General features: G+C 40.1%; 1 protein-coding gene across 1 annotated transcript in view; it reads left to right on the top strand.

The window, feature by feature from the left end:
* Positions 1 to 23277, top strand: part of ATP2A3 (ATPase sarcoplasmic/endoplasmic reticulum Ca2+ transporting 3) — a 231029-nt gene that overhangs the window by 153775 nt on the left and 53977 nt on the right. The window contains exons 9-15 of the mRNA XM_068268507.1: positions 607 to 695; positions 6739 to 6841; positions 10120 to 10251; positions 16417 to 16542; positions 20070 to 20288; positions 21291 to 21626; positions 21709 to 21929. Coding sequence (XP_068124608.1) covers positions 607 to 695; positions 6739 to 6841; positions 10120 to 10251; positions 16417 to 16542; positions 20070 to 20288; positions 21291 to 21626; positions 21709 to 21929 — 1226 coding nt within the window. The remainder of the gene's footprint in view (positions 1 to 606; positions 696 to 6738; positions 6842 to 10119; positions 10252 to 16416; positions 16543 to 20069; positions 20289 to 21290; positions 21627 to 21708; positions 21930 to 23277) is intronic.

Genomic DNA, 23277 nt, shown 5'->3' on the forward strand with positions numbered 1-23277 from the left:
CCCAAACAAAAAAAAATCCAATAAGTGTCTATTTTTTGATCAGACATGTAGCACAATAAATTTAGGCGCAGTAGTTCTGCGCTTGCACAGTCCACTCCGGCCCACGTGGCGGTGATTGACAGCGCCGCTCACGCAGGCGCAGTCTGACGTCATCGCCGGGGACCGGGACGGACCTGCAGCGAACGGCTGCGGGCAGAGCTGCGGCGAGGGACATCCTGGGAGCTTGGAGCTGGAGGAAGCCCCCGGTAAGTGCCACTCATTTTACTATACTTTCCCTGATGACTCCTTTGAGGGGTTTTAAGACTGCAGTCCTTAAGTGGTTAATTCATGTTGTGTTGCTTTGGAGATGGCAGGTTTTTATGCCAAGATTAAACAGCACTGCAATTGTATTAGCACACAGAACTATTACGTAAACTCTCTTTAGAAAGGAGTAATCATGTAGAATAAAAGCAGAAAACGTACAGGTTCAGTGCCAGGGTTCAGGCTTTTGGTAGCTGTGTTACCTTGTTAGGACATTTTTGAATTGTAAAAACAGTGTGCATGGATGGAGTAATATGGATAAAATGGTAATCTTTTTTTTTTTTTTTTCCTTCTGCTTCTTTATAGATGTTTATAGTTGAGAAGATTGAAGGAACAAATTGCAGTCTTCATGAATTCAGCATATCTGGCTCCACCTATGCTCCAGTTGGTCAAATGTGAGTATCGGAAGCGAAGTGACATCTGGAGTGCAAGTTGTCAGAAGCGAACAGCAGTAGCAATGACAGGTGTTGTGTACAGCAATAGCCACACATCACTTCCCCACTTAGCAGTGATTAATTTTCCAGTGATTTTAAAAACAATGCATTGGTATTTTCCACTACAAAGGATGGTCAATCTTTAGAGAGAATACAAAAAGTACCTCCAAAATCACATCCGGTCAGAGTTACTTAATTCAAGTATTTTATCCATGTTACGCAGCTTATGCCAAATTTCATTTGACGTGAGAATGGCAGGCTTTGAAAGTTCAATAAAGGTCTTGCTTTGCTGGGTTTTTTTTTTTTTTACTTTTTTTTATTTATTTTTTTTACTTTTTTTTTTTTTTTTTTTTTTTTTTTTTAAATAAAGACAAATGTCATTACACTAAAGAAAAGCACCTAGTTATTCTTCTCCAATTCATAACTGCTCATTAAATTAAATTTAAATGAGTACTTTTTTTCCCTCAATAAAGCAATAAAGGTGAGCTTTTTTATATGTATACATATGTAATGGATACCTTTTTCAAGGATTTATTCTATAGCTGTTGCCTTACCGCCACAGCCTTGGAAATAAGAAGTCTCGCAATGCATTGCAAGTTGAGAAATGAAGTTATTTAAAGCAGTGGCATAGCTAGATATTATGGGGCCCCATAGCAAAACTCACGGGGCCATCGGTTGTAGGCAATCTTGAACTACGCCACTTGCCACTACTCTACTGAACAATTTACATTCTCATGTAATCTACACAGCACGTAGTTCATCGGCACTGAGACAAAGTCAGAGGGTGGAGGAACATAAAGTCAATAGTGAATTCATCAAGTACCACCTGGGCCCTCTCTGCTCAAGGGCCCCATAGCAGCTGCTATGGCTATTGCTAAACCACTGATTTAAAGTGAAAACTTCTTACAGCCTCCCAAAACCAAGCATTGCATCATCGGGTCAGGCACTTGCATATTTAAGGCTACTTTCCCACCAAGACGTTGCGTTTTAGGGGATGTTTTGGTCGCATAACGTGCCCCTAACGCATGCATGGTGGTGTTGAAGTTGGACGTCAGATTGAGCTGCGTTATACAGCTCTCAAAGCAGCCGCTCCAGGTTAGTGATAGAAAGTCCGGATCTTTTTAAGGATTCGGATCATTGAAAAGATCCGGATCTTTGAACTGAATCATTTGAATCATTTTACTAGTAGGGAAGCAGACTGGGTGAAATGACTAGCAGGACAGGACTTTCCCTGCACTGTACATTCTGTATGTTCTTGTTTCTTACAGACATCCACTGTGAACCGAATCGTTCATTGTGGTGATCCGTATCTTTTATGTGAGTAGAATCATCCGGATCAAATGAACGATTCGTTAGCCATGTGGCCGGCCACAGAGGAGGAGGGGGAGACCTCCTCCTCCAACATTACTGAGCATGTGCAAACAGTCTAACGTGGCTTAGCCCAGTATAACGTACAGCATGCAGCACTTTGTTTAAACGTGATGCGTTACTATGTAAATCAACGTGTGCACTGTGAACAGCACAATTGATTTCACAGTGCTGTGAGTTAGGCTGCGTTACTGTCGTAACGTGGGACTTTAACGTCCCACTGTGAAACCAGCCTAAAGGTTGCTAAGCATTGATGCCACATCGTGGTGCCATAGAGATGCCTGCTGCAGCTGGCTTTCATCTATGTGCATGTGTGAAATCAAGGCATGCTGCAAGCTGAGGAGTGAGAGGAGAACCTGGGACACTGCTTCCCTCTTTGCCCCTCATAGAGATGGCCATGCTAGCAGCAGCTACAAAGGTAAAAAAAAAAAAAAATCTTTATAAATAGAAATTGTTGGAGGTGTGTGTCAGAGGAGAACAATGAAATAAGGTAAAATAAACATTTTTTTAAAATGACCTCAATACTGCTGCTGGAATAGGGCAGCCATATAACCTACCAATAAGTCTTCTGAATGTGGTAGGAAACCATGGTGTCAGGAGAAAACACATGCACACAAAGGAAGAACATACAAACTACATGAAAACCAATATTGGCCAGGAATGGAACTTTGGTCCTCCACTGCATGGGAGGTGAGAGTGCCAGTCACCACACACCAAACTATAGTAATGCAACATTCTTTTATGCTTACTTAACTTTACTAGTTAACCAGAAGGTAGAGCCCCAGACACTGAATCATTTAATTGTAATATTTTAAGTCTTTAATCTCGTAAAACATTTGTATAAATGTTAGTTTGTGGCTAAACACAAATAAGAAGTAAAACAGTTGTCCAAAAGAATAGTCTGGATGTATGGATGGAGCACTCTCCATTTTAGTGTTTTGTTGTTTTTATGTGGTCACAACAGCTGAAGTTTCTGTTAGTTGAGTTTTCTTTCCTTTCAGTTGTTACACTATCAGAACCACTACAACAGAGATTATACCTCCATATAAGAAAGGGTTTTTTCCCCCACACCTTTTATTTCCAGACTTTTTAGGCAGCTTTTTACACCTACCTTCACAAACCTTTTATTAATTTAAAGAGATCCTGTAGTGTTAGGGAAATTGAGGCTGCCATATTTATATTTATTTCCAATGTGCCATTTCCCTGACTTTCATGCTAATCTTTTTGGCTTCAGTAGTGTCTGAATGACAGATTTGAAACCTGCATTTACTGGTGAAGTTACAACACATGATCTATGTACTTGCTTTAGTACAGCAGCTTAACGTACAAGGCACCTTTTTATACTACACACATTGCGATATGTGCAGATAATGCAAAATATGTGGATGTTATAGCTCATCAGTGTGTGTCCAATCCAGAAACCTGCATTTGAGGATACATTGGTCAGGTCTAATGCGACTATATGAACATGCCCATTGCACAACATGAGTAGTTTGCTGGCATGGGTTACTGAGGTGCATAATTGCACAGTGCAAAGTGCCTTGAGGCAGAGGGCCTAGTAGTATGCATTGTTTAAAAGGGAACAAACCTGGAGCATACCCCTCTTACTGAAATTGGCTCCTTAGCGAGAAAAGGAGTGAAGCAAGCGGGGGACAGTGTCACTGGATTGGCGAGAGCAATGGGTACAGCGGTTGGGTGCAACCACAGAAGTTGAAATCCTAGCCCCTGACAGGGTTAAGGCGACAAAAATTAGTTGAGTTCAACTGCTGCGGTCCAGATATGGTTAAAGACAAAGGAGTACCATTGTATAGACAAAGGCAGCTTTGATCTTTCGAGCAGTTGCTTCAATTATAGCCTGAGGAAGCAGGCATTGACCCGTGAAACACGTTGCAAATTCTGGATTTGCGCATAGTTTTTTTTTTTTTTTTTTTTTTTTTTTTTTTGATAAGCTACTGTTTAGATCCTTTGTGAGTACCCACCTTTTGTTTACTACCACATTACAAATTCTATTTACCCATTATCCTATACGAGCTTTTGATTTCTCCCCTTTAGTTTGTAAAGTAATCTTCATTGTCAGAAATGTTTGCCTTGCTTGTGGCATTCATTGCTGACTTTTCAAACCTAAATCTACTGCAAAATAACTGCAACAAAAATGGTACATTTGTGGGGTTCAATTTATAGTTTACCTTACATACCTGTGTTTATCTGTATCCTATATTTTTAAAGTGCTCACATATTAAAGAGAACCCGAGGTGTGTTTAAAGAATGTTATCTGCATACAGAGGCTGGGTCTGCTTATATTGCCCAGCCTCTGTTGCTATCCCAAACCCCCCTAAGGTCCCCCTGCACTCTGCAATCCCTCATAAATCACAGCCGCGCTGTGCTTACATCTGTAGAGTCAGTCTCAGCTGCTCCCCCGCCTCCTGCAGAGCTCCGGTCCCTGCCCCCGTCCCTTCCCTCCAATCAGCGGGGAGGGAAGGGACGCAGGCGGGGACCGGAGTTCTGCAGGAGGCGGGGAGAGCAGCAGACTGACACTATAGAGATAAACACAGCCCGCTCTGACAAGCTGTGTGTCAGCAGCGCTGGCTGTGATTTATGAGGGATTTCAGAATTCAGGGGTCCTTAGAGGGGTTTGGGATAGCAACAGAGGCTGGGCTGTATAGCAGATCCAGCCTCTGTATGCAAATAACATTCTTCAAACCCACCTCGGGTTCTCTTTAAACCGCACCATATAATAATTTAAAGGCTTCAATACAGAACCCATACAAAATGTGGCAGGTGGTAAAGGACATTAGCAACTAATGACAAAAAGTGGCACTCAAATAGTCGTTATGAGTAAACCCTGCTGGTCGCTGGACAGTGCTCAGCGACTATCAAAAGCTGCTGGAATAACAATTGACCTGACCCTATACCATCCAAACTGCTTAAAATTTACCGTAGCTTTACCAAATTAAATCCAGCACCATAATGTCCACTTCAACATAGCTGCAGGTATTTTCTTTTGCCTCATTTGGTCATGCTGATTTTACCCATGTTTGAGTAAAGTTGACGTTTTACACAAGTGGTGCAGGACTACATTTTGTGCAGGACTACGTTAGGAGCTACATGACAGCTGCTGAGCTGCGGCATCCCACTACCCCCTCCGATCGCCTCCGGTGATCAGGCCCATCAGGAAATCCCGTTCTAAACGGGATTTCCATTAGGGCTTCCCCCGCCATGGCGACGGGGCAGGATGACGAGGCTGCGCATGGGGTCTGGGGGGGGGCTTAATTGCGCGGCGAATCGGCGCGGAGCGGTGGCGATCGGGCACTGCACACAGCTAGCAAAGTGCTAGCTGTGTGTAATAAAAAAAAATGTGTACAAATCGGCCCAGCAGGGCCTGAATAATCCTCCTGCGCGGCATAGCCCGAGCTGAGCTCGGGCTTACCTCCAGGAGGGTTAAAATAAGTAGCATCTTGTTGACCATCTCTAGTTACAAACCTTTCTCTCCAGCTGTGTAACAGGCCTGCTTTTTATACCTACCTTAGATAACTTAGAGGAACTCCAGTGAAAATAATGTAATAAAAAAAGTGCTTCATTTTTACAATAATTGTGTATAAATAATTTAGTCAGTTTGCCCATTGTAAAATCTTTCCACTCCCTGATTTACATTCTGACATTTATCACATGGTGACATTTTTACTGCTGGCAGGTGATATCAGTGGAAGGAGATGCTGCTTGCTTTTTTGGCAGTTGGAAAAAGCTGTAAACAGCTATTTCCCACAATGCAATGAGGTTCACAGACAGAAAACTGTCAGGGCCATGGTCCTGACATCACACTGTGGGAGCGGTTTCACCATAATATTAGCCATACAGACCTCATTGATGATTCGTTTGTGAAAAGGAAAAGATTTCTCATGGGAAAGGGGGTATCAGCTACTGATTGGGATGAAGTTAAATTCTTGGGTATGGTTTCTCTTAGTTATTAATCACTTCTCAGTAATCTAGTAACCTCAAAACATGATTCCGGAAGAGCACAAGAAGCTTTTAGAATGCCTCTCCTTCCAAAAACCACATAATTTTCTCTTACATTTTCCCAATTTAGTATTGGACACACCAACAGATTTATTTAAAACTTACATTAAAATGTTCTATATATGTTCATCATTTGGATATAGTTGGTCCGGATGCCAAAACTAAAAAATGTCTGAGTACATCATAAAAGTATGAATATCAGTTGTCCTCCCTAATTTTACCACCAAGTGAGCCTTTTTGTCAAGGGTATCTTCTGCCCTGTTAAAATCCTTGAATTCAGCCTTTTTTCTGCTCTGTAAGGTGATTAAAATGTAGAAAATGTACATTGAAATGTGCTTATTTTAACCCCAAACTTGTTTTTTTTTTTTTTTTTTAGTGTGTAATGCATTTTATGGTAGAAGTATAATAACCAAAGCTGTTTTTGTATGTTGGGGATTTGGGTATCAATCTGATATACAAGATCACCAGTAAACTTATATAAAATTGTCTACCGTCTACCTCCTCTCTCCCTCTTCCTCCCCCTCCCCCCTCCCCCCCCCCCCCTATAATGCCTTTATGCAAGGATAACAATAGTCTTTGCTGTTGTTTTTCATTTTTAATTTATTCCATTACATTTAAACAGCTACAAGGATGAACAGATTGTTCAGTGCGGGCAATACGATGGCTTGGTGGAACTAGCTTCAATCTGTGCCCTCTGCAATGACTCCTCTTTGGATTTTAATGAGGTTGGTTTTTGTTGTATTTCAGTTTGTAATGTTATAAAAAAAAATTGCAGATTAACATGGTGTTAACAGGTTCTGGTAAAAATGATAGCAGCACTGTGTAGGTTGTAAATGGCACATACCAGCTGCTCTTCCTGCCCCCCCTACGTCTGCCGCCGTTTTCCGTGTATACGTCCCGGTGTGCGGCGACTTTACTGAACTTTGACCCGGACATACTGCAGCCTGTGTGCGCAGTATGTCCTTCCCTCTTCACTTCTGGCCGGTGCATAGTGCGAGGTTCAGAAGCACGCTGACCCCTCCGTGCTGCGTGTGCGCTCCACTAAACAAAGCGTCACATGCTAATCCGTTCGGTTCTGGTATCCTTTAATTATTATGTATAATGTTTATGTTTACGTTTCTCACTTTGCAGTGATTTCTTTAGATTATTGAAGGCAGGGCAGTTTCTAGGCTAAATTGCACCCAGAGCGAGTCCGTAAAAATTGTGCCCCCTTTCCCCCCCACGCCCGTGGACTAGCAAACCCTTACTCTTTAGGGACAGTCACACAGCCACAGGTCACAAGTAGATCTGCCTACTTACTAGTGACCAGCCGCTCATCCACGAGGAAGCTGGGGCCAGGAAAACGCAGGCGAAGAGAGCCCGGAAAGCTAACTCCTCCATGGGCGCTGGGCACTGACAGCCTGCAGTACCGATACAGGACATCAGGTGTCATTACGCGGTGGTGACGTGATAATGACTTGACATCTGACGCAGGTAGCCCACGAGGAGTCAAGGAAGGTGATCGCGCTGGTAATAATCTTCTTCCTTTTGGCTGCAACGCACGTCACCAGCTCCCTAGGGGTTATGTCCTTCTGTCTGCGCCCCCCTTCTTCTACTTGCTGGACTGCACCCAGGTTGGTCGCATTGCCCGTACTGCCCAATAATAGAACACTTAGTATTGAAAAATAAACTCTAGATGCCTGTGATCCACAACAATGCAGATAGTAGCAGGCACACCAAAGCAATCACCACCAAAGTAACGGAAATTACCATTGCACTCGTCACTTCCCAGAATGCATGTGTGCTCCGCTTAGCAAAAAAAAAAAAAAAAGCAGAAAATAGAGCTTTAACTATAAAATGGAGAAAAAGGTATTTGCTTTGACCTTGCACAGGTTGGTGAGGGTGAAAAATGTGACATGAAACGCATGTAGATGTCTAAGGTGGTCGTTTACTTGGGCAAAACTCCCTACCATTGCTTTTGCCTACTGAGTGCTCTATAGTGGCTGCCACTCTATCTTTGTGGATAAAACAATACCATTATGAAGACTTCCAGTGCCCCGTCTTTGGTCTTTGTGTTGTGATTTTAAATGCCCAATTGCAGTCAATTTCAGCTGTGCCAAATACACCAGTAATTAACCATTTAAGCCGCCTGGACGTGAAAGTCAAAGGTGACAGTCACGTCCAGGCGGCTGCTGCTGCTGCTGCTGCTAGCTCCTTTGCGCTTCCGTGCCACCCTCCCCCCTTCCTGTTAGCCCGGAGATCAATGAATGATAGTTCCTATCCATTGATCTAAGTTCCCGGTAGAAAGACCGACGTCTTCTCGTCAGAAGCTCCAATCTTTCTGACAAAAAAAAAAGTTTCCTGTCCTCCAAATGCTAAAAAAAAACAAAAAAAACAAAAAAAAACACTGTGGCCAAATAGTAAAACTACATCTACATACGGGTTTTTTTTTTTTTTTTTTATAAAATAAACGCACATTACATTTAAGATTAACGGTTTCCTCCCACACCAAAAATTACCCAAATAAAATTTTTAATGAAAAAAAAAATTGCAATAAAACAAAAAACAAAAAAAAACATAAATGGGTACCTAAGGGTCTGAACTTTTTTAATATGCGTGTGAAGTGGGTATATTACGAACATTTTTTAAATTATAAGCTTGTAAATAGTGATGGATGCAAAACTGAAAAAATGCACCTTTATTTTCAAATAAAATATTGGTGCCATACATTGTGATAGGGACATAATTTTAATGGTGTAATAACCGGGACAAATGGGAAAATAAAATACATAGGTTTTAACCACTTAAGTCTATCTGGACAGATCTATCCGTCCAGATAGACGGTGCTGCTGCCACTACATGAGGCCCGCAATCGCGTGCGCTCCCACTGCCTGCCGTTAGTTCCCCGATCCTGATCTAAGTTCCCCGCAGATAAACCGATGCTTTCTAATCAGAGAGCGCGGTATTTCTGCACAAAAAAGTTTCCTGTGCTCTTTATTGTTCCTGGAAGCCTGATCGTACGCTTCCAGGACTTTAACTGTGGCCATCTTATGGCCAAATGGTAAACTGCACCCACATACATTTTTTAATACGGAATTACATTATTTTACATTTAAAATTATGTTTCCCTCACACACCAAAAATTACCCAAATACATTTTTTTAATAAAAAAAAATAAAAAAAATTACAATTAAAATAAATTAATAGCTACCTAAGGGTCTGAACTTTTTAAATATGCATGTCAAGAGAGTATCTTATTTTATTTTTTTTTTAAACGATAAGCTTGTAAATAGTGATGGACGCAAATTGAAAAAATGCACCTTTATTCCTAAATAAAATATTGGCGCCATAAATTGATAGGGGCATAATTTAAACGGTGTAATAACCGGGACAAATGGGCAAATAAAATACATAAGTTTAATTACGGTAGCAAGTATTAATTTTAAACTATAATGGCCAAAAACTGAGAAATAATTTTTTCCATTTCTTTCTTAATCTTCCTATTAAAATGGATTTAGAAAAAAATAATTTTTAGCAAAATGTACCACCCAAAGAGAGCCTAATTAGTGGCGGAAAAAACAAGATATGATCAATAAATTGTGATAAGTAGCCATAAAGTTATTGGCGAATGAATGGGAGGTGAACGTTGCTAAGATGCATATGATTTTCAACGCTGTAGGCTGAAGTGGTTAATAATGGTAGCATGTATTATTTTAAAGCTATAATGGCTGGAAAACTGAGAAATAATTGTTTTCCATTTTTTTTCCTTAATATTCCTGTGAAAATGTGTTTAGAAAAAATAATTCTTAGCAAAATGTACCACCCAAAGAAAGCCTAATTGGTGACAGAAAAATCAAGATATTGATAAATTCATTGTGATAATTAGTGATAGTGATTGGGGAATGCATGGGAGGTGAAAATTGCTCTGATCCATAAGGTGAAAAATACCTGCGGGCTGAAATGGTTAAAGCTTGTGCAGTTTCAGTGTTTTGTATTGACTTTTTTTTTGTTGTTGTAAATTTAGTCCAAGGGAGTTTATGAAAAAGTTGGAGAAGCAACAGAGACTGCCTTGACATGCTTGGTAGAAAAGATGAACGTCTTTAACACCGATTTGAGTAAGCTTTCTAAAGTGGAACGTGCAAATGCCTGCAATTCTGTGAGTATGCCATCAAAGTGAGTATGTAGATTTAATACTTTAGAGCTCTTTCACGATGCGACGTTAAAGTCGCACGTTATAAAATACTTTAATGCAGAGTAACGCACGGCAATGCAAAGTCTGTGCGACATTCACAGTGCACACGTTGCGTAAGTGTGTAACGTGTAGCGTTCTTAAAAAGTGCTGCATGCTGTGCGTTTAGCAATGTATCTGCTGTAACGCGTGCGCCGTTTTCGTTCCATCAGTATGCGACGAAAATTGCACACCAAGAGACACAATGCAGTGCAAAATAACGTCCAATTTCATAACCTTCATGCTCTGCGTTAGGGGCACGTTGTGTGACTTTAACGTCGCATCAAACGCAACATCCCACTGTGAAAGAGGCCTTAGGCCTCGTTCACATCATACGCGCTTCCGTGCGGATATGGAAGCGCGTATGATGTGCTGAAACGCAGGAACGGCAGAAGGGCATAGACTGCCCTTCTACCGTTCACATCTACTGCGCTGCGCAGCAGTACAATGCGCTGGGAAGCGTACTGCTGCCTGCATTTTGGCAGCAAGCGCAGAGCTGATCCCATCACTGTCAATGGATGGGATCAGCAGTGCAGCGGCGCAGATGGCGTGCGATCGGATGCACTGCGTTCGGATCGCATGGCCATCTGCGCTCCTCAGATGTGAACGAGGCCTTAGTCTCTGAAAGCAGCTTATCTATGGAGAAGCCAATAAATGCCTGCAATTGTGTACATGTGCCTTCAGACTACATGTGTGGATAAAAGGGTTTGTACTTATTTTTACACCTGGCCAAATCATTGTGGTGCAATGCTCTGCCTCCATTGCACCACAATGGTAAACACATCGTTGGGTTCCCAGGCTGATCACAAACTTCCAGTGCGATGCTACAATGTAAGTGTGCTGGGCCCCATAGAATTTCATTGCTGTTGCATTACCCTATTTGCAGAAAGGGAAATGCAATGCAATGAAACTGGCATAGTGTAAAAGGGGCCTAAGACAAATTTGAAGATAATACACAAAATCCATCAGTGGCTAACTTTGTCAATTGAAGAAAAAAAAATACAGTAACATTATAGTTAAACATTGAAGTGCTTCATCCAAAATGCAATAAAACTGGGGGAAAAGGCTTGTAACTGAACAAAGCACTTCATTAACATTTGAATGGTATTCGTTCAGTCACCCATTGACTTTATGTTGGTGTGCAAGCAGAAAAGCTCTTCAAATGCCCAATTGGACATAGTAAAAAAACAGTTTGCTAGGGATCAGAAACATTTAACCCCTACATTGAATAAATTAACATGCAAAACAATTGCTACCACCTGCTGCAGTTTCTTGAACTGGAGACTACCGGTAGTTTTGGCATCTCTGATCCATGTGAAGTGGAGCAGTTGAAAGTGGCGCAGGCGGCGTACTCCTTAAAAGTGTGCCCGCTATGCAAACTGTGGCTACAAATATCCGCACCTGTTATTATAGTGGTCAGCCTCCTAAACAGAACCCATTTAACGTGGGTTAAGGTTAGGGGCCCCTTCGGGGGGGGGGGGGGGGGCGCTAAGGTTAGGTGCGGGAGGTTAAGGTTAGCTGCCCATGGGGGGGGGGAGGGGGTTAATTTGTTCGTGTGGATTATTTGGGTGGTAACATCTAGTGTACATTTTATGTTAATAACCCTGCTAGAAATATATTTACTGAGAGAAACCTTGGCATGTTCAACACTTATTTTCCCCATTGTTTGTGCATTTGAGTTTCAGAAATTAGATGAGCAATCCTCTTCAAATACTATAGTAAAATGACTGGTCGTGATGGCTTGCCACTTGGGTAGTGTAAGAGTAATGTAGAGTTTAGTGCACCGCATTTAGTCAAATAAACCAAAACACAGTTCAATAAACAGTTTTACAAGTATAAGCAGTTGTATAATATCTATTAAGTTGTGAAATCACAACAATGGTGCCTGGTTACCATCTTAGGTATATGTAAGGCTTTTGACTATGACTTCTTTGAAAGAGATGATTCAATGTATGCACCTTGGTCCAAAATCTGTAAGTTGAGTGCAACAGATCTCCACCTGCGAGAATCCAAATGAACAAAGATATACTGCCCTTTTTCCACGGTTACGAGGAATGAGGCAGGGGTTCCCCCTTTCCCAGATGCTTTTTGAGTTAGCCATGGAGTCATCTATGAATCTAGTTAAATAGTCACCATATATTAAGGGGGCATGTGCAAGTATTTCTACCTTTTCCAGGTTACTGAGGAATTTGGTAAATTCTCTAGATTTTTCGTTAACAAGTGTAGAACAACGTTATCTTCTAAAGAAAACACCTTTCTGCACACTCCTGTAATTTTTCTGGAGAGCACTGATCTACTTTGTCCAGATCCATGCCAGTGTTTAGGATAGACTGTATAGAGAGGAATGTGTTCTACCTGAGGGACTACACCTTTCCTGATTCAGACCCATGAGGACGTCGGCCCTCGAAGGACCGGTTTGACATCCCTGCACTAGAGGAACTTGTACATGCTCATCAGCGTGCCGAGGTTCAAGCATCTCCACTGAAGGAAGAGGAACTCGTATATGCTGACCAGCATGTTTTGAGATAAAGGCCTCTCCGCTAGAGGAACTCTTATATGCTGATCGACATGTGCTGAGATACCAGCCCTACCCACTAGAGGAACTCATATATGCTCATCACAGGGCCGGTTTAAGCAACAGTGGGGCCCCAGGGCAAAATAAACCGGGCCCCCCCCCCCCCCCAACATATACCCCGGAACAAAAATCGGCATTAGGGGACCTTTTGTGCAGCTGGTATAATCAGGGTGTGAAGTCCCAATCGGTCGGAGCTCCACATTCTGGCTATCCCAGCCTGCATGGGGGACAAGGGGTTAAAAAGTTTCAGGAGGGGGGACCTCACATAATTTAAAAAGAAAATTTTTTTTTCCCACACTCTAAACATAAAAAAAAAAATTGGGGAAATAGGAAAAAATGCCAGGGATCTTCATACAGCCATATTGCGGCTGTATAGCAATCCCTGGCCAAAGCGCTGCGGCTGCGTATAGACCCCCTGGAAACCCCGTCAGGAAATTTATTGCGCTTTCGTTTGATGCATGTAAAATTACACTGCCGTTAGGTTTGCTACTAAAAGTGACATTTACCGCATTTAAAAGTATACTTTTTTCCTTCGAAATTTTAAAATCGATTTTCTCAAAAACTATAAGGTCTTTTTGAAAAATAGTTTTTTTTCCTCTTATTCCTAATGATCTCCTTAACATATCCTGCAAATTTAGGGTTTCTAGCATTAAAGGTGGATTTGCTATTACACATTTAAAAACCTGCCAACTTTAATGGTTATTTTTTTTCCTTTGAAACTTTACAATCGATTTTCTCAAAAACTAGAAGGCCGATTTGAAATTTTTTTTTTCTTCTTGTAGCCACTGGGGGCCCCTACAAGCTCTGGGGCCCTGGGGCAGCTGCCTCCTTTGCCTTAATGGTAGCGCCGGCCCTGGCTCATCAGCATGTGCTGAGATAATGGCCTATCCACAAGGTGAACTCTTTGTGGTGTGATAAAATGAAAGCTGCAGTTACTACAACTTATGCTCAGTTGCTAAACATTTCTAAGAAACGCTCTCAAAAAGCTTTTCAGAAATGGAACAAGATTATTAATAACACAGGAGACAGTAACATCGGAAATCATCTGCACAGCTGATAAACTTTCAGTATTTAAATGTTAACCAAATATTTTACACTCCTGGAGAACTGTTTAAATTTGTGATGTTACAGGAAGACAAATGTCTCAAGTGTGTCTGTGGATCTGCCTCCTAACTGCACATAATTTGGAACTGCTATGTGATACAGACCTATTGGACTGAAATGTATGACATGATTTCCTCTAAAAAAAGACTTCAAAGCTCCTTTACCCCAGAAGTGCTTCATAAATGACTTTGTATTAGGAATACATAAAGCATGTTTAGAACACTGCTGTATGTTATGCTTGTAAATACATTCTGCTCAAGTGGAAAGACTCAGAGGGGACCAGTGTTAAAGGGAACCTGATGTGAGAGGGATATGGAGGCTGACATTTTTAAGCTAAGGAGCTGTGGGCCCCGATGCAAGTTTTACATTGGGACCCCCCAAGCGCCCTATATATAACAATTGATAAGGCACACCAAAACGTGCCAATGGCAACTACAGTGTCAGAGGTGCAAGAAGGGGATGGGGAGCAGCTTGTTAAGGATTACCACTATTCAAAGTATCTATAGAAGTGACTATTATGAGCACAGGACCAATAGAGAGCTAATACTGTAGTTGAGGGAGGCCCTCTGGCCCAAGGGCCTCGATGCGGTCGCAACCTCTGCACCGCACCCCCTATTGCTGCTCCCCTGATTTTTATTAGATTATAAACAATACCATTTGCCCGGCAGCCCTGCAGATCCTCTGCCTCTTATAAGCAAGCATGGAGATCAGGTGTTTCTGAGATTAGCCACATTCTTGTTGTTTTTTTTTTTTTTTTTTTTCAGGTGTGTGATTAAGACACTACTGCAGGCAGACTGATCTCAACTGCTGGGCAACTGGAATTGTTTAAAAATAAATAAATATGGCAACCTCCATATCCCTCTAAATTCCTTATCCCTTTAAGGATGTAATTCAACTGATAAATGATGTGTTGTATATAGTTGTGTATATATATGTATATATATATGTGTGTATATATAGTATGTATGTATGTATATGTATGTATATGTATGTATATGTATATGTATATATATGTATATGTATATGTATATATATATATATATATATATATATATATATATATATATATATATATATATATATATATATATATATATATATATATATATATATATATATATATATATATATATATATATATATATATATATATATATATATATATCTCCATTAGCATGAAATGCTTTGTGCTTGTTCACTACAACTTGAAAAATATGGCAACCATAATCTGAGTTTAGAGAAACCGTATGAACTGTATGATTGAAAAGGAAAAGCGAGAGGGGGAATCATTTGCATATAATCAAACTTTTTTTTGTTAAATTGGGCGCTGAGTGCTGCTATTAGGTGGAATATTGCTACTATCTGTTACCAATGTAATACTATCAGCCATGGCTCCATTTGGTGTTCTGGCTCTGTAGCCAGCGCTCAATTCATTAATCACTAGCTGGCACCCAGCATGACTAATTTGGAAGTTATCAAGTGTAAAGGGTGTGTGCATGAGATATTAATGCAAGTGTTGCAGTCTCAAGCCATCACTGGTGCAGAGGAAGCTAGGAAGTGATATATTTAGCACTCTTGAGAGATTGCCGTTTAAAGGACAACTGAAGTGAGAGGTATATGGAGGCTGCCATATTTTTTTATTTTTTTTTTTAAAACCATACCAGTGGCCTGGCAGTCCTTCTGCTCCTTTGCCTCTAAAACTTTTAGCCATAAACACTGAACAAGCATGCAACAGATAAGGTATTTCTGACATTATTGTCAGATCTGACAAGATTAGCTGCATGCTTGTTTCTGGTGTTATTCAAATACTACTGCAGCCAAATAGATCAGCAGGGTTGCCAGGCAACTGGTATTGTTTTAAAGGAAAAAATGTCAGCCTCCATATCACTCTCCCTTCAGTTGTCCTTTAAGGCTTAGTTAAAATACAATCGCTAGCGCTTGGCGAATGCAATTTTGCAAAGCGATTTTTAGCCCATTTTTTAAATGTGTGTGTTTTTGCTCATTAATTCAAGCTGAATCACTCCAGAATCCTTCATGCAACACATTTGCAGTTTTAGCAAAATGGCAATGCTGCTGTGGGAACACACTCTTAGGGGGACGCTGCACTAGCACTTTGCCAATCACTGGCAAGCATATCGCAATCGTCCCTGGCCCTCAAAGGTAAAATGAAATAATAAAAACTTAAGCAAATAAAATAAATACATAAATGCACTGTCAATTCAAACGCCACTTTTAAGATCTACAGAAATGCAAACTGTAAGAAAAAAATCCTATGTACACAAGTTTTTAATAAACCTAAAAATATAATGTAGTGCGTACATATTTTCTCTTGACTATTTTCTTTTATGTAACCTCCAGCTCCTGAAAGTTTCATGTAAAAGAGGTTTTGATGGTTTTCTTTTAATATTTTACAGGTGATTAAGAAGCTGATGAAGAAGGAGTGTACCTTAGAGTTCTCTCGAGATCGAAAATCCATGTCTGTTTATTGCATGCCTGTAGGTTCCACTACTGCAAATTCTGGTCCAAAGATGTTTGTTAAGGTAACCAAGTTCTCTCTGTCTTTTTATACTCTTACCTGAGAGCGGTTATAAATGAACAATTTTAGGAATATTATCAAACAGAAGAGTCCCATCATCTGCTTAAGCTTAGGAGGCTTATTAATTATGTCAAGTGCTTCACTTGAAGGTACATTATGCTGTTTTCAAATAGAATGGCAAACTGAATACAGGTATGTTTAGCTAACCATTGCTGGAATCCCTGTGCAGAATTGTTTTGCTGATCATAAGATCCAGTATTTTTTGTTTACACTAGAATGCCATACATAAGTTTTATTGGCTGGACCAATCCATGTTCATTTTGATAGCCATGAACACTCAGCTTGACCGACCTGTTTGTATGTATGTATGTATGTATGGAGTGGGGAGGGAAGGCAGGAAACTGGCATACTACCTATGCTATGGTGCAGTCAATATACAGAGGGAGAATGTACAGGATTTGGTTTAGCATAGTGTTGTCAACAAAAGCAATATGGGGAAAGCTGTGATAGTGGAAACGCACTATAGCAAGCATATCGGTTACTTCAAGATTTTCAGGGGGGAAGTTTAAGTTGAAATTTATTTTATGGTACAGCACAAATTAAAAAAGACAATGCTGTAACACGACTAGAATATTCAAATAATGGATGACAGTAACCAGGGACATTGCTAGGATCTGAGAACATCTAGGGCACTCGGGTTGTGTTGCGGTATACTCTTGACATAAGCATCATATTACAACCCCCACCCTCGTCCTGACCTGATGATGCAGCTGTGTATGGATTTTCTGAGCGGCCACATCATCCAAGTCGGGATAAGCCTCTAGTACAAGCAGCATTCACCATTTCGGGAAGGGACAAGACACAAGCTCTGCACTACAGTAGAGCAGTGCAAGACTGTGGATCTGGCATGCCTATTTCCCATACAGCTGCACACTGTCATTCGCCCTCTGTCTCTGGGTTTGCCTGACGGAGGAGCAGCCGGAGCCGAACCTTTTTGCCTCAAAACGCCTCTGGGCAGTATCAGTGCTTGAAATATATTACTAGCTGAAGAACTAAATTGAACAGAGTCTGAATAAACTGATGCCCACACTGATTTTTAGTACCTCTGATCTGTATACACAACTTGCTTCTAGTTGGTATAATAGCTGCTAACAATTCTTAACTCCAAGCCGTTGTTATCAGATTTAAAAATCTGTGTATGGAAATGTGCCCATATTTTTCTTGCATGCTAAAATGAGTTCCTCTATTGTTAGAGAAGTGCTTTAAATGTTAAAAAGTTTTCCTTATGCATACAACTAAGTGAGACCTAGGTATTGTCAGAATTGCAAAATTCCCAGCTTGCTAAATATTCATCCAATGTTTCGGCATGTTGTCCAAGATGCTCACTTCCTAGCCATACCTTCTTCCAACTGATGTGGCTGTGTCCCCCTTTAGAAGACTTCTGGAACCATGTAGTCCACCATGCATAAAACCATGGTTTCCCCAAAGTCTGTATTTTATATCTTCCTCATGGTGCCCATACACGATACAGTAAAAACATTCGATTTTCCCATTTATTCGATCTAAATGATCGAATCGAATGAAAGTTGAAAATATTTTTTTTTCCAATCAAGAAATTCGAATGATTATCCCGTTTTTTTCCAGAAAAATCTGATCGGACATGCTGGAAAAATGTTTATATTCTATCTAACGGAATAATCGAACTAAATTATCTAATGGGAATTTTTTTTTTAAACTTGTCATACCTTAACCAGTTTACCCCCCGCGGTACGGATTTCTCCGTCCCTTTTTCCCCCCTTATAAAACCAAGGGACGGAGAAATCCGTATCTTCCGCCGCTGTCCGCTCTCCCGCCACTCGTGTGCGCTCCCGCCGCTCGTGCACGCCGTCGGCCGGAGATCAATGAACAAGAAAATCCATTCCCATTCGTTGATCTAAGCCCCCACAATGATCTGCTGCTTTTATGAGAAACAGCGCGATCATTGTGATTTTCCCAGCCTCATACTGCTTCCTGTAAGCGTCCTTCCGGACGCTTACAGGTCGCATGAACACAAACTCACTGTGGCCATCTTGTGGCCAAATAGTAAAACTACACCCTAAAGCATTTTACATATACAAATACATTAGTTTCACACAATAAATTAACTCTTTACCTCCCACACTCCCCAATTTTTTTTTTTTTTTGTAATTAAAAAAAAAATACAATAAAAAAAAAAACATAAATCGTTACCTTAGGGACTGCACTTTTAAAATATTTATGTCAAGAGGGTATAACACTGTTACTTTATAAACTACGGGCTTGTAATTAGAGATGGATGCAAAACTAATAAAAATGCACCTTTATTTCCAAATAAAATATTGGCTCCAAACATTGTGATAGGGACATAATTTAAACGGTTTTATAACCGGGACAAATGGGCAAATACATTTCATGGGTTTTAATTACAGTAGCATGCATTATTTATAAACTATAATGGCCGAAAACTGAAAAATTAATAAATTTTTCACACATTTTTTCCTATTTTCCCATTAAAACACATTTAGAATAAAATAATTCTTGGCATAATGTCCCACCTAAAGAAAGCCTAATTGGTGACGAAAAAAACAAGATCTAGTTCATTTCATTGCGATAAGTAATAATAAAGTTATAGACGAATGAATGGAAAGAGAGCTGAAAGGTGAAAATTGCTCTGGTGTTCAAGGGGTAAAACCCCTCAGTGGTGAAGTGGTTAAGAATGACAAATCATTTCTTAGAGAAACATTGCTAAACAGTGTATTGCCTTTCGATCTCCGCTCAGCCCCTCTCTTGAGGACTGACAGTCCAAGGTTAAAGCAACATTATCTCTTAAAAAGCTGGTTTATATGCCTAGAGTATTCCCACATCTGGGATAGGAGGTTAACCAACCCACAGCTTTAATAATGTCTATTTTATCTCACCACACTATACAACACTTTCCATTTGCAAGATATAATTGCTGCATTTTCTGTACTACTTTTGTATACATCGCCATCTCAACTGTGTACATTTTTTTTCCATCAACACTTTTGGTTAATGGGGAAAAAAAAAAAAAAGTTGTCGATATTGACTTTTAATGCAAATTGGCGAAACAGAATTCTACCATTGCAAATTCTGATTTGAAATTCCAATTAGATTGCTTATCCCTAGTGAAACCCACATGATGAACATTGAAATGTCTATGTGAATAAGAGAATACAGTGACCATGGAAGGGTTTCAGCTATACAGATATGTTAATTGTTTCCACCCAAAAAAATTAAACGTTGATTAGGATGGAGAAATGTGAACTTCTCTGAGATACAGTTAATGAAAAGGCTATAAACTCTATAATGCACTGTGGAAGATGTCAGTGTTATAAAAATACATGCTAAGAATTGCTAGCAGAATATAACTTTTCACATAACAGTAGCATAGCACCATCTAGAGGAGTATCAGAAAGAAGAAAAAAAAAAAGTGTGTTTGGAACATTTTGCATATACGTAATATGCAAATGAATTTTCTTTGTTTCATTATAGGGTGCACCTGAATCTGTAATTGAACGCTGTAATTATGTACGAGTGGGTTCTGCAAAGCTACCTCTTACTCCATCAGCGAGAGAAAAGATAATGTCCAAAATTCGTGACTGGGGAACTGGTATGGACACCCTTAGATGCCTGGGTCTTGCTACAAGGGATGTCCCACCAAAATTAGAAGATATGCAGTTGGACGATGCAAACAAATTTATAAACTATGAGGTGAGGCAGTCTTCTTTTCTTATCTTTTTTTTTTTTTTTTTCCTTTATTACAATTTTTTATTGGAAGTTCTTCAAGAAAAGTGACAGCAGTGTCGAGAGCAAACCTCAAATCACACAGAAAGATACAAAATAAACGTTTAAAATATACAAATACAATCAAATCCTATTTGCCAAGTGCAGTCAAGCTCAGGTGTTCAAGCAACCTAGACCCAGCTCCTAGGACTGTAAACAATAAAATTGAGTCAATGATATCGCAAAACCGCTTGACAAGCAGGAAATTTTATTTTTTCTTAAAATTGGTGTGGAAGGGTTGTCCCAGAGGGAATTGCATGATCCAATGCAACCATATTTGATTGATTGGAGGCAAGATTTTTATTTGTGCTAAAAAATATATTCCATGTGGCACATCCATCAAATCTCATTTAGCAGGACTGGGTCTGGAAAAAGAGTCCCTTTCTAATACTTGGCTATGAGGCATCTGTTAGCTGCACTGACTAGGGTTAAAAATGGGTTTTGAAGTTTGTTCAGCGATGGACATTTATTACAGAAAAAACCCTATTCCTAGATCACCCTGGATTGGAATGTTAAGGGTGATAGTCTTGTCTAATACCTGGTACACACCATACAATAATACAATAACATTTGTAAAGCGCTTTTCTCCCATAGGACTCAAAGCGCATGCAATTTCCCAGATAGACGGGCTGAATCGATAACTTCACACAGGTCTGCTCTGATTTCCGATCATTTTGCTGAACGATTTTCCAATCACTTCTATACACAATTGATCAGAGTAACTTATCGATTAGACCAGTCTATCTGACGGAAAATCATAGTGTGTACCAAGCATAAAACCTTCTGCCTAGGATCTTTGAACTTCAGAACATCATGACCACTAGCTTATGTGAGGCTGTCTTCTAAGATACAGTATCTGCTTGTTTGCATCTTCATTCATATATGAATAGATATGTTACATAAGCAGCCAATTATTTTTATATATTATAGACAAATTTGACATTTGTTGGTTGTGTTGGGATGCTGGATCCTCCCCGCAAAGAAGTGACTACTTCAATTCAGATGTGCAAAAAAGCTGGAATCAAAGTGATGATGATAACTGGTGACAATAAGGGTACTGCTGTGGCTATATGCAGAAAGATTGGCATTTTCTCAGAATCCGAGGACATAACGGACAAGGCATACACTGGAAGGGAGTTTGATGACCTCCCACTAGAAAAACAACGAGATGCATGCCGTAGTGCACGCTGCTTTGCCCGTGTTGAGCCAGCACACAAGTCAAAGATTGTGGAATATCTGCAGTCTTTCAATGAAATCACTGCGATGGTAAGGTTTATTTCTCTTAGTGCTCTCATTTGATGGGTGTAAAACTGTGAACATTTGCAAAATTATTGTTTTCTTCCCGTAGACTGGAGATGGAGTAAATGATGCTCCAGCTTTGAAAAAAGCTGAGATTGGCATAGCTATGGGTTCTGGAACTGCTGTGGCCAAATCCGCTGCAGAGATGGTCCTTTCTGATGACAACTTCTCTACCATAGTTTCTGCTGTGGAGGAGGGGCGAGCTATTTATAACAACATGAAGCAGTTCATTCGCTACCTTATTTCTTCCAATGTTGGAGAGGTAGTCTGGTAAGATATCTTCACTGACACTATAAAGGGCTACTAGACTACCTAGAACTTGAAAACCTTACAAGATTTTCTTTTAGTTTTTCTTGGTTTTCCTTTTGTTTTGCTAAAAATATATTTGTGAAGCGTGATTGCAAAACAAAAATAGCTCTTGCAATATTTTCAGGCTAGTTTTACAAGATGGCAAATATGACTTTTTACTTTTCACTTCCTGGTACCTGAGAGATGTGCTGGAGAAAAAGAGACAGATTAAATTTCCTGTGTAATCAGTGATAAAAACATCAGTAAACCTCTTCAAAACAGACAGGATAGAGAAAAGGTGAATGAGGAAGAAATAATTGTGCAGTAAAAAAAAAAATCCAATACAGCTCACAACTTTCTTAGTAGTGCTGACTGAAAGGCAGGTACGATGCATGAAAGGAAATCTCTTACTAAAAAGTAAAAATTAGTTTAAAGGCAGCCATACATCTGTAGATTTGGTGGCCGATTGACCATCCAACTTGACAGTTATCAAATCAGATGAAAATTGGTGCCCCCAAAAGCATGCCCGATCGACGATGCGATAATTGCAAGCGACAAAGGCAACAGAGCAGAGAACCCTGACCTTTCTCCCCCCCCCCCCCCTAATTTACATGTATGTGTGCTATCAGGGCAGAACTTCATCGGCCCAGTTCCTCAAGCAATATTATTATGGTTGGGCCCTCTGCACCTTCAAACACGGGTGTGTTTCCAACAGCTGGGTCATGCAGAAGGACTATTGGGTGTTTCAAAGTTTTGACCTCGTACAGTAGACGTATGTCTGTTAGTTTAGGCCATGTACAACATGGTTTTAATGAGCTTTAAATAAGCAGTTTTTTTTTAGTTTACATTGTGTAATCTTCATTTAAAGAGAACCTGTACTGAGTAAAAATATTTAAAATAAACACATGAGGTAACTTCAAATTTACATTACATAGTTACCTTGCCATCAGTTCCTCTCAGAAGCTTACCATTTTCTTCTGACAATAATCCCATCCAGTTCTGACAATATTTTGTCAGATCTGAAATATATCAGTTGCTGTCAGTAAAATATCAGTTGCTGTCAGTTATAGCTGAGAGGAAAACAGATGTACCAGGTAATGTTCATGTTTCCCTATGGCTCAAGTGGGCGATGTTACAGTTTAACTGTGTGCTGACCAGAAAGCTGTTATGGGGTAATAGCTATTTTCAAAATGGAGGACGGAAAATTCCCTTGATCATAGTGAACAAATAGGACGCGGGACAGGAGAAAGACACTGAGGAGTAGACTACATGGAAGGTAAGTATGACTTGTGTGTGCTTATTTTGACTTTTATTTTCAGTACAGGTTTTC

This window comes from Hyperolius riggenbachi, chromosome 2 (assembly GCF_040937935.1).
Source record: "Hyperolius riggenbachi isolate aHypRig1 chromosome 2, aHypRig1.pri, whole genome shotgun sequence".
Taxonomy (NCBI): domain Eukaryota; kingdom Metazoa; phylum Chordata; class Amphibia; order Anura; family Hyperoliidae; genus Hyperolius; species Hyperolius riggenbachi.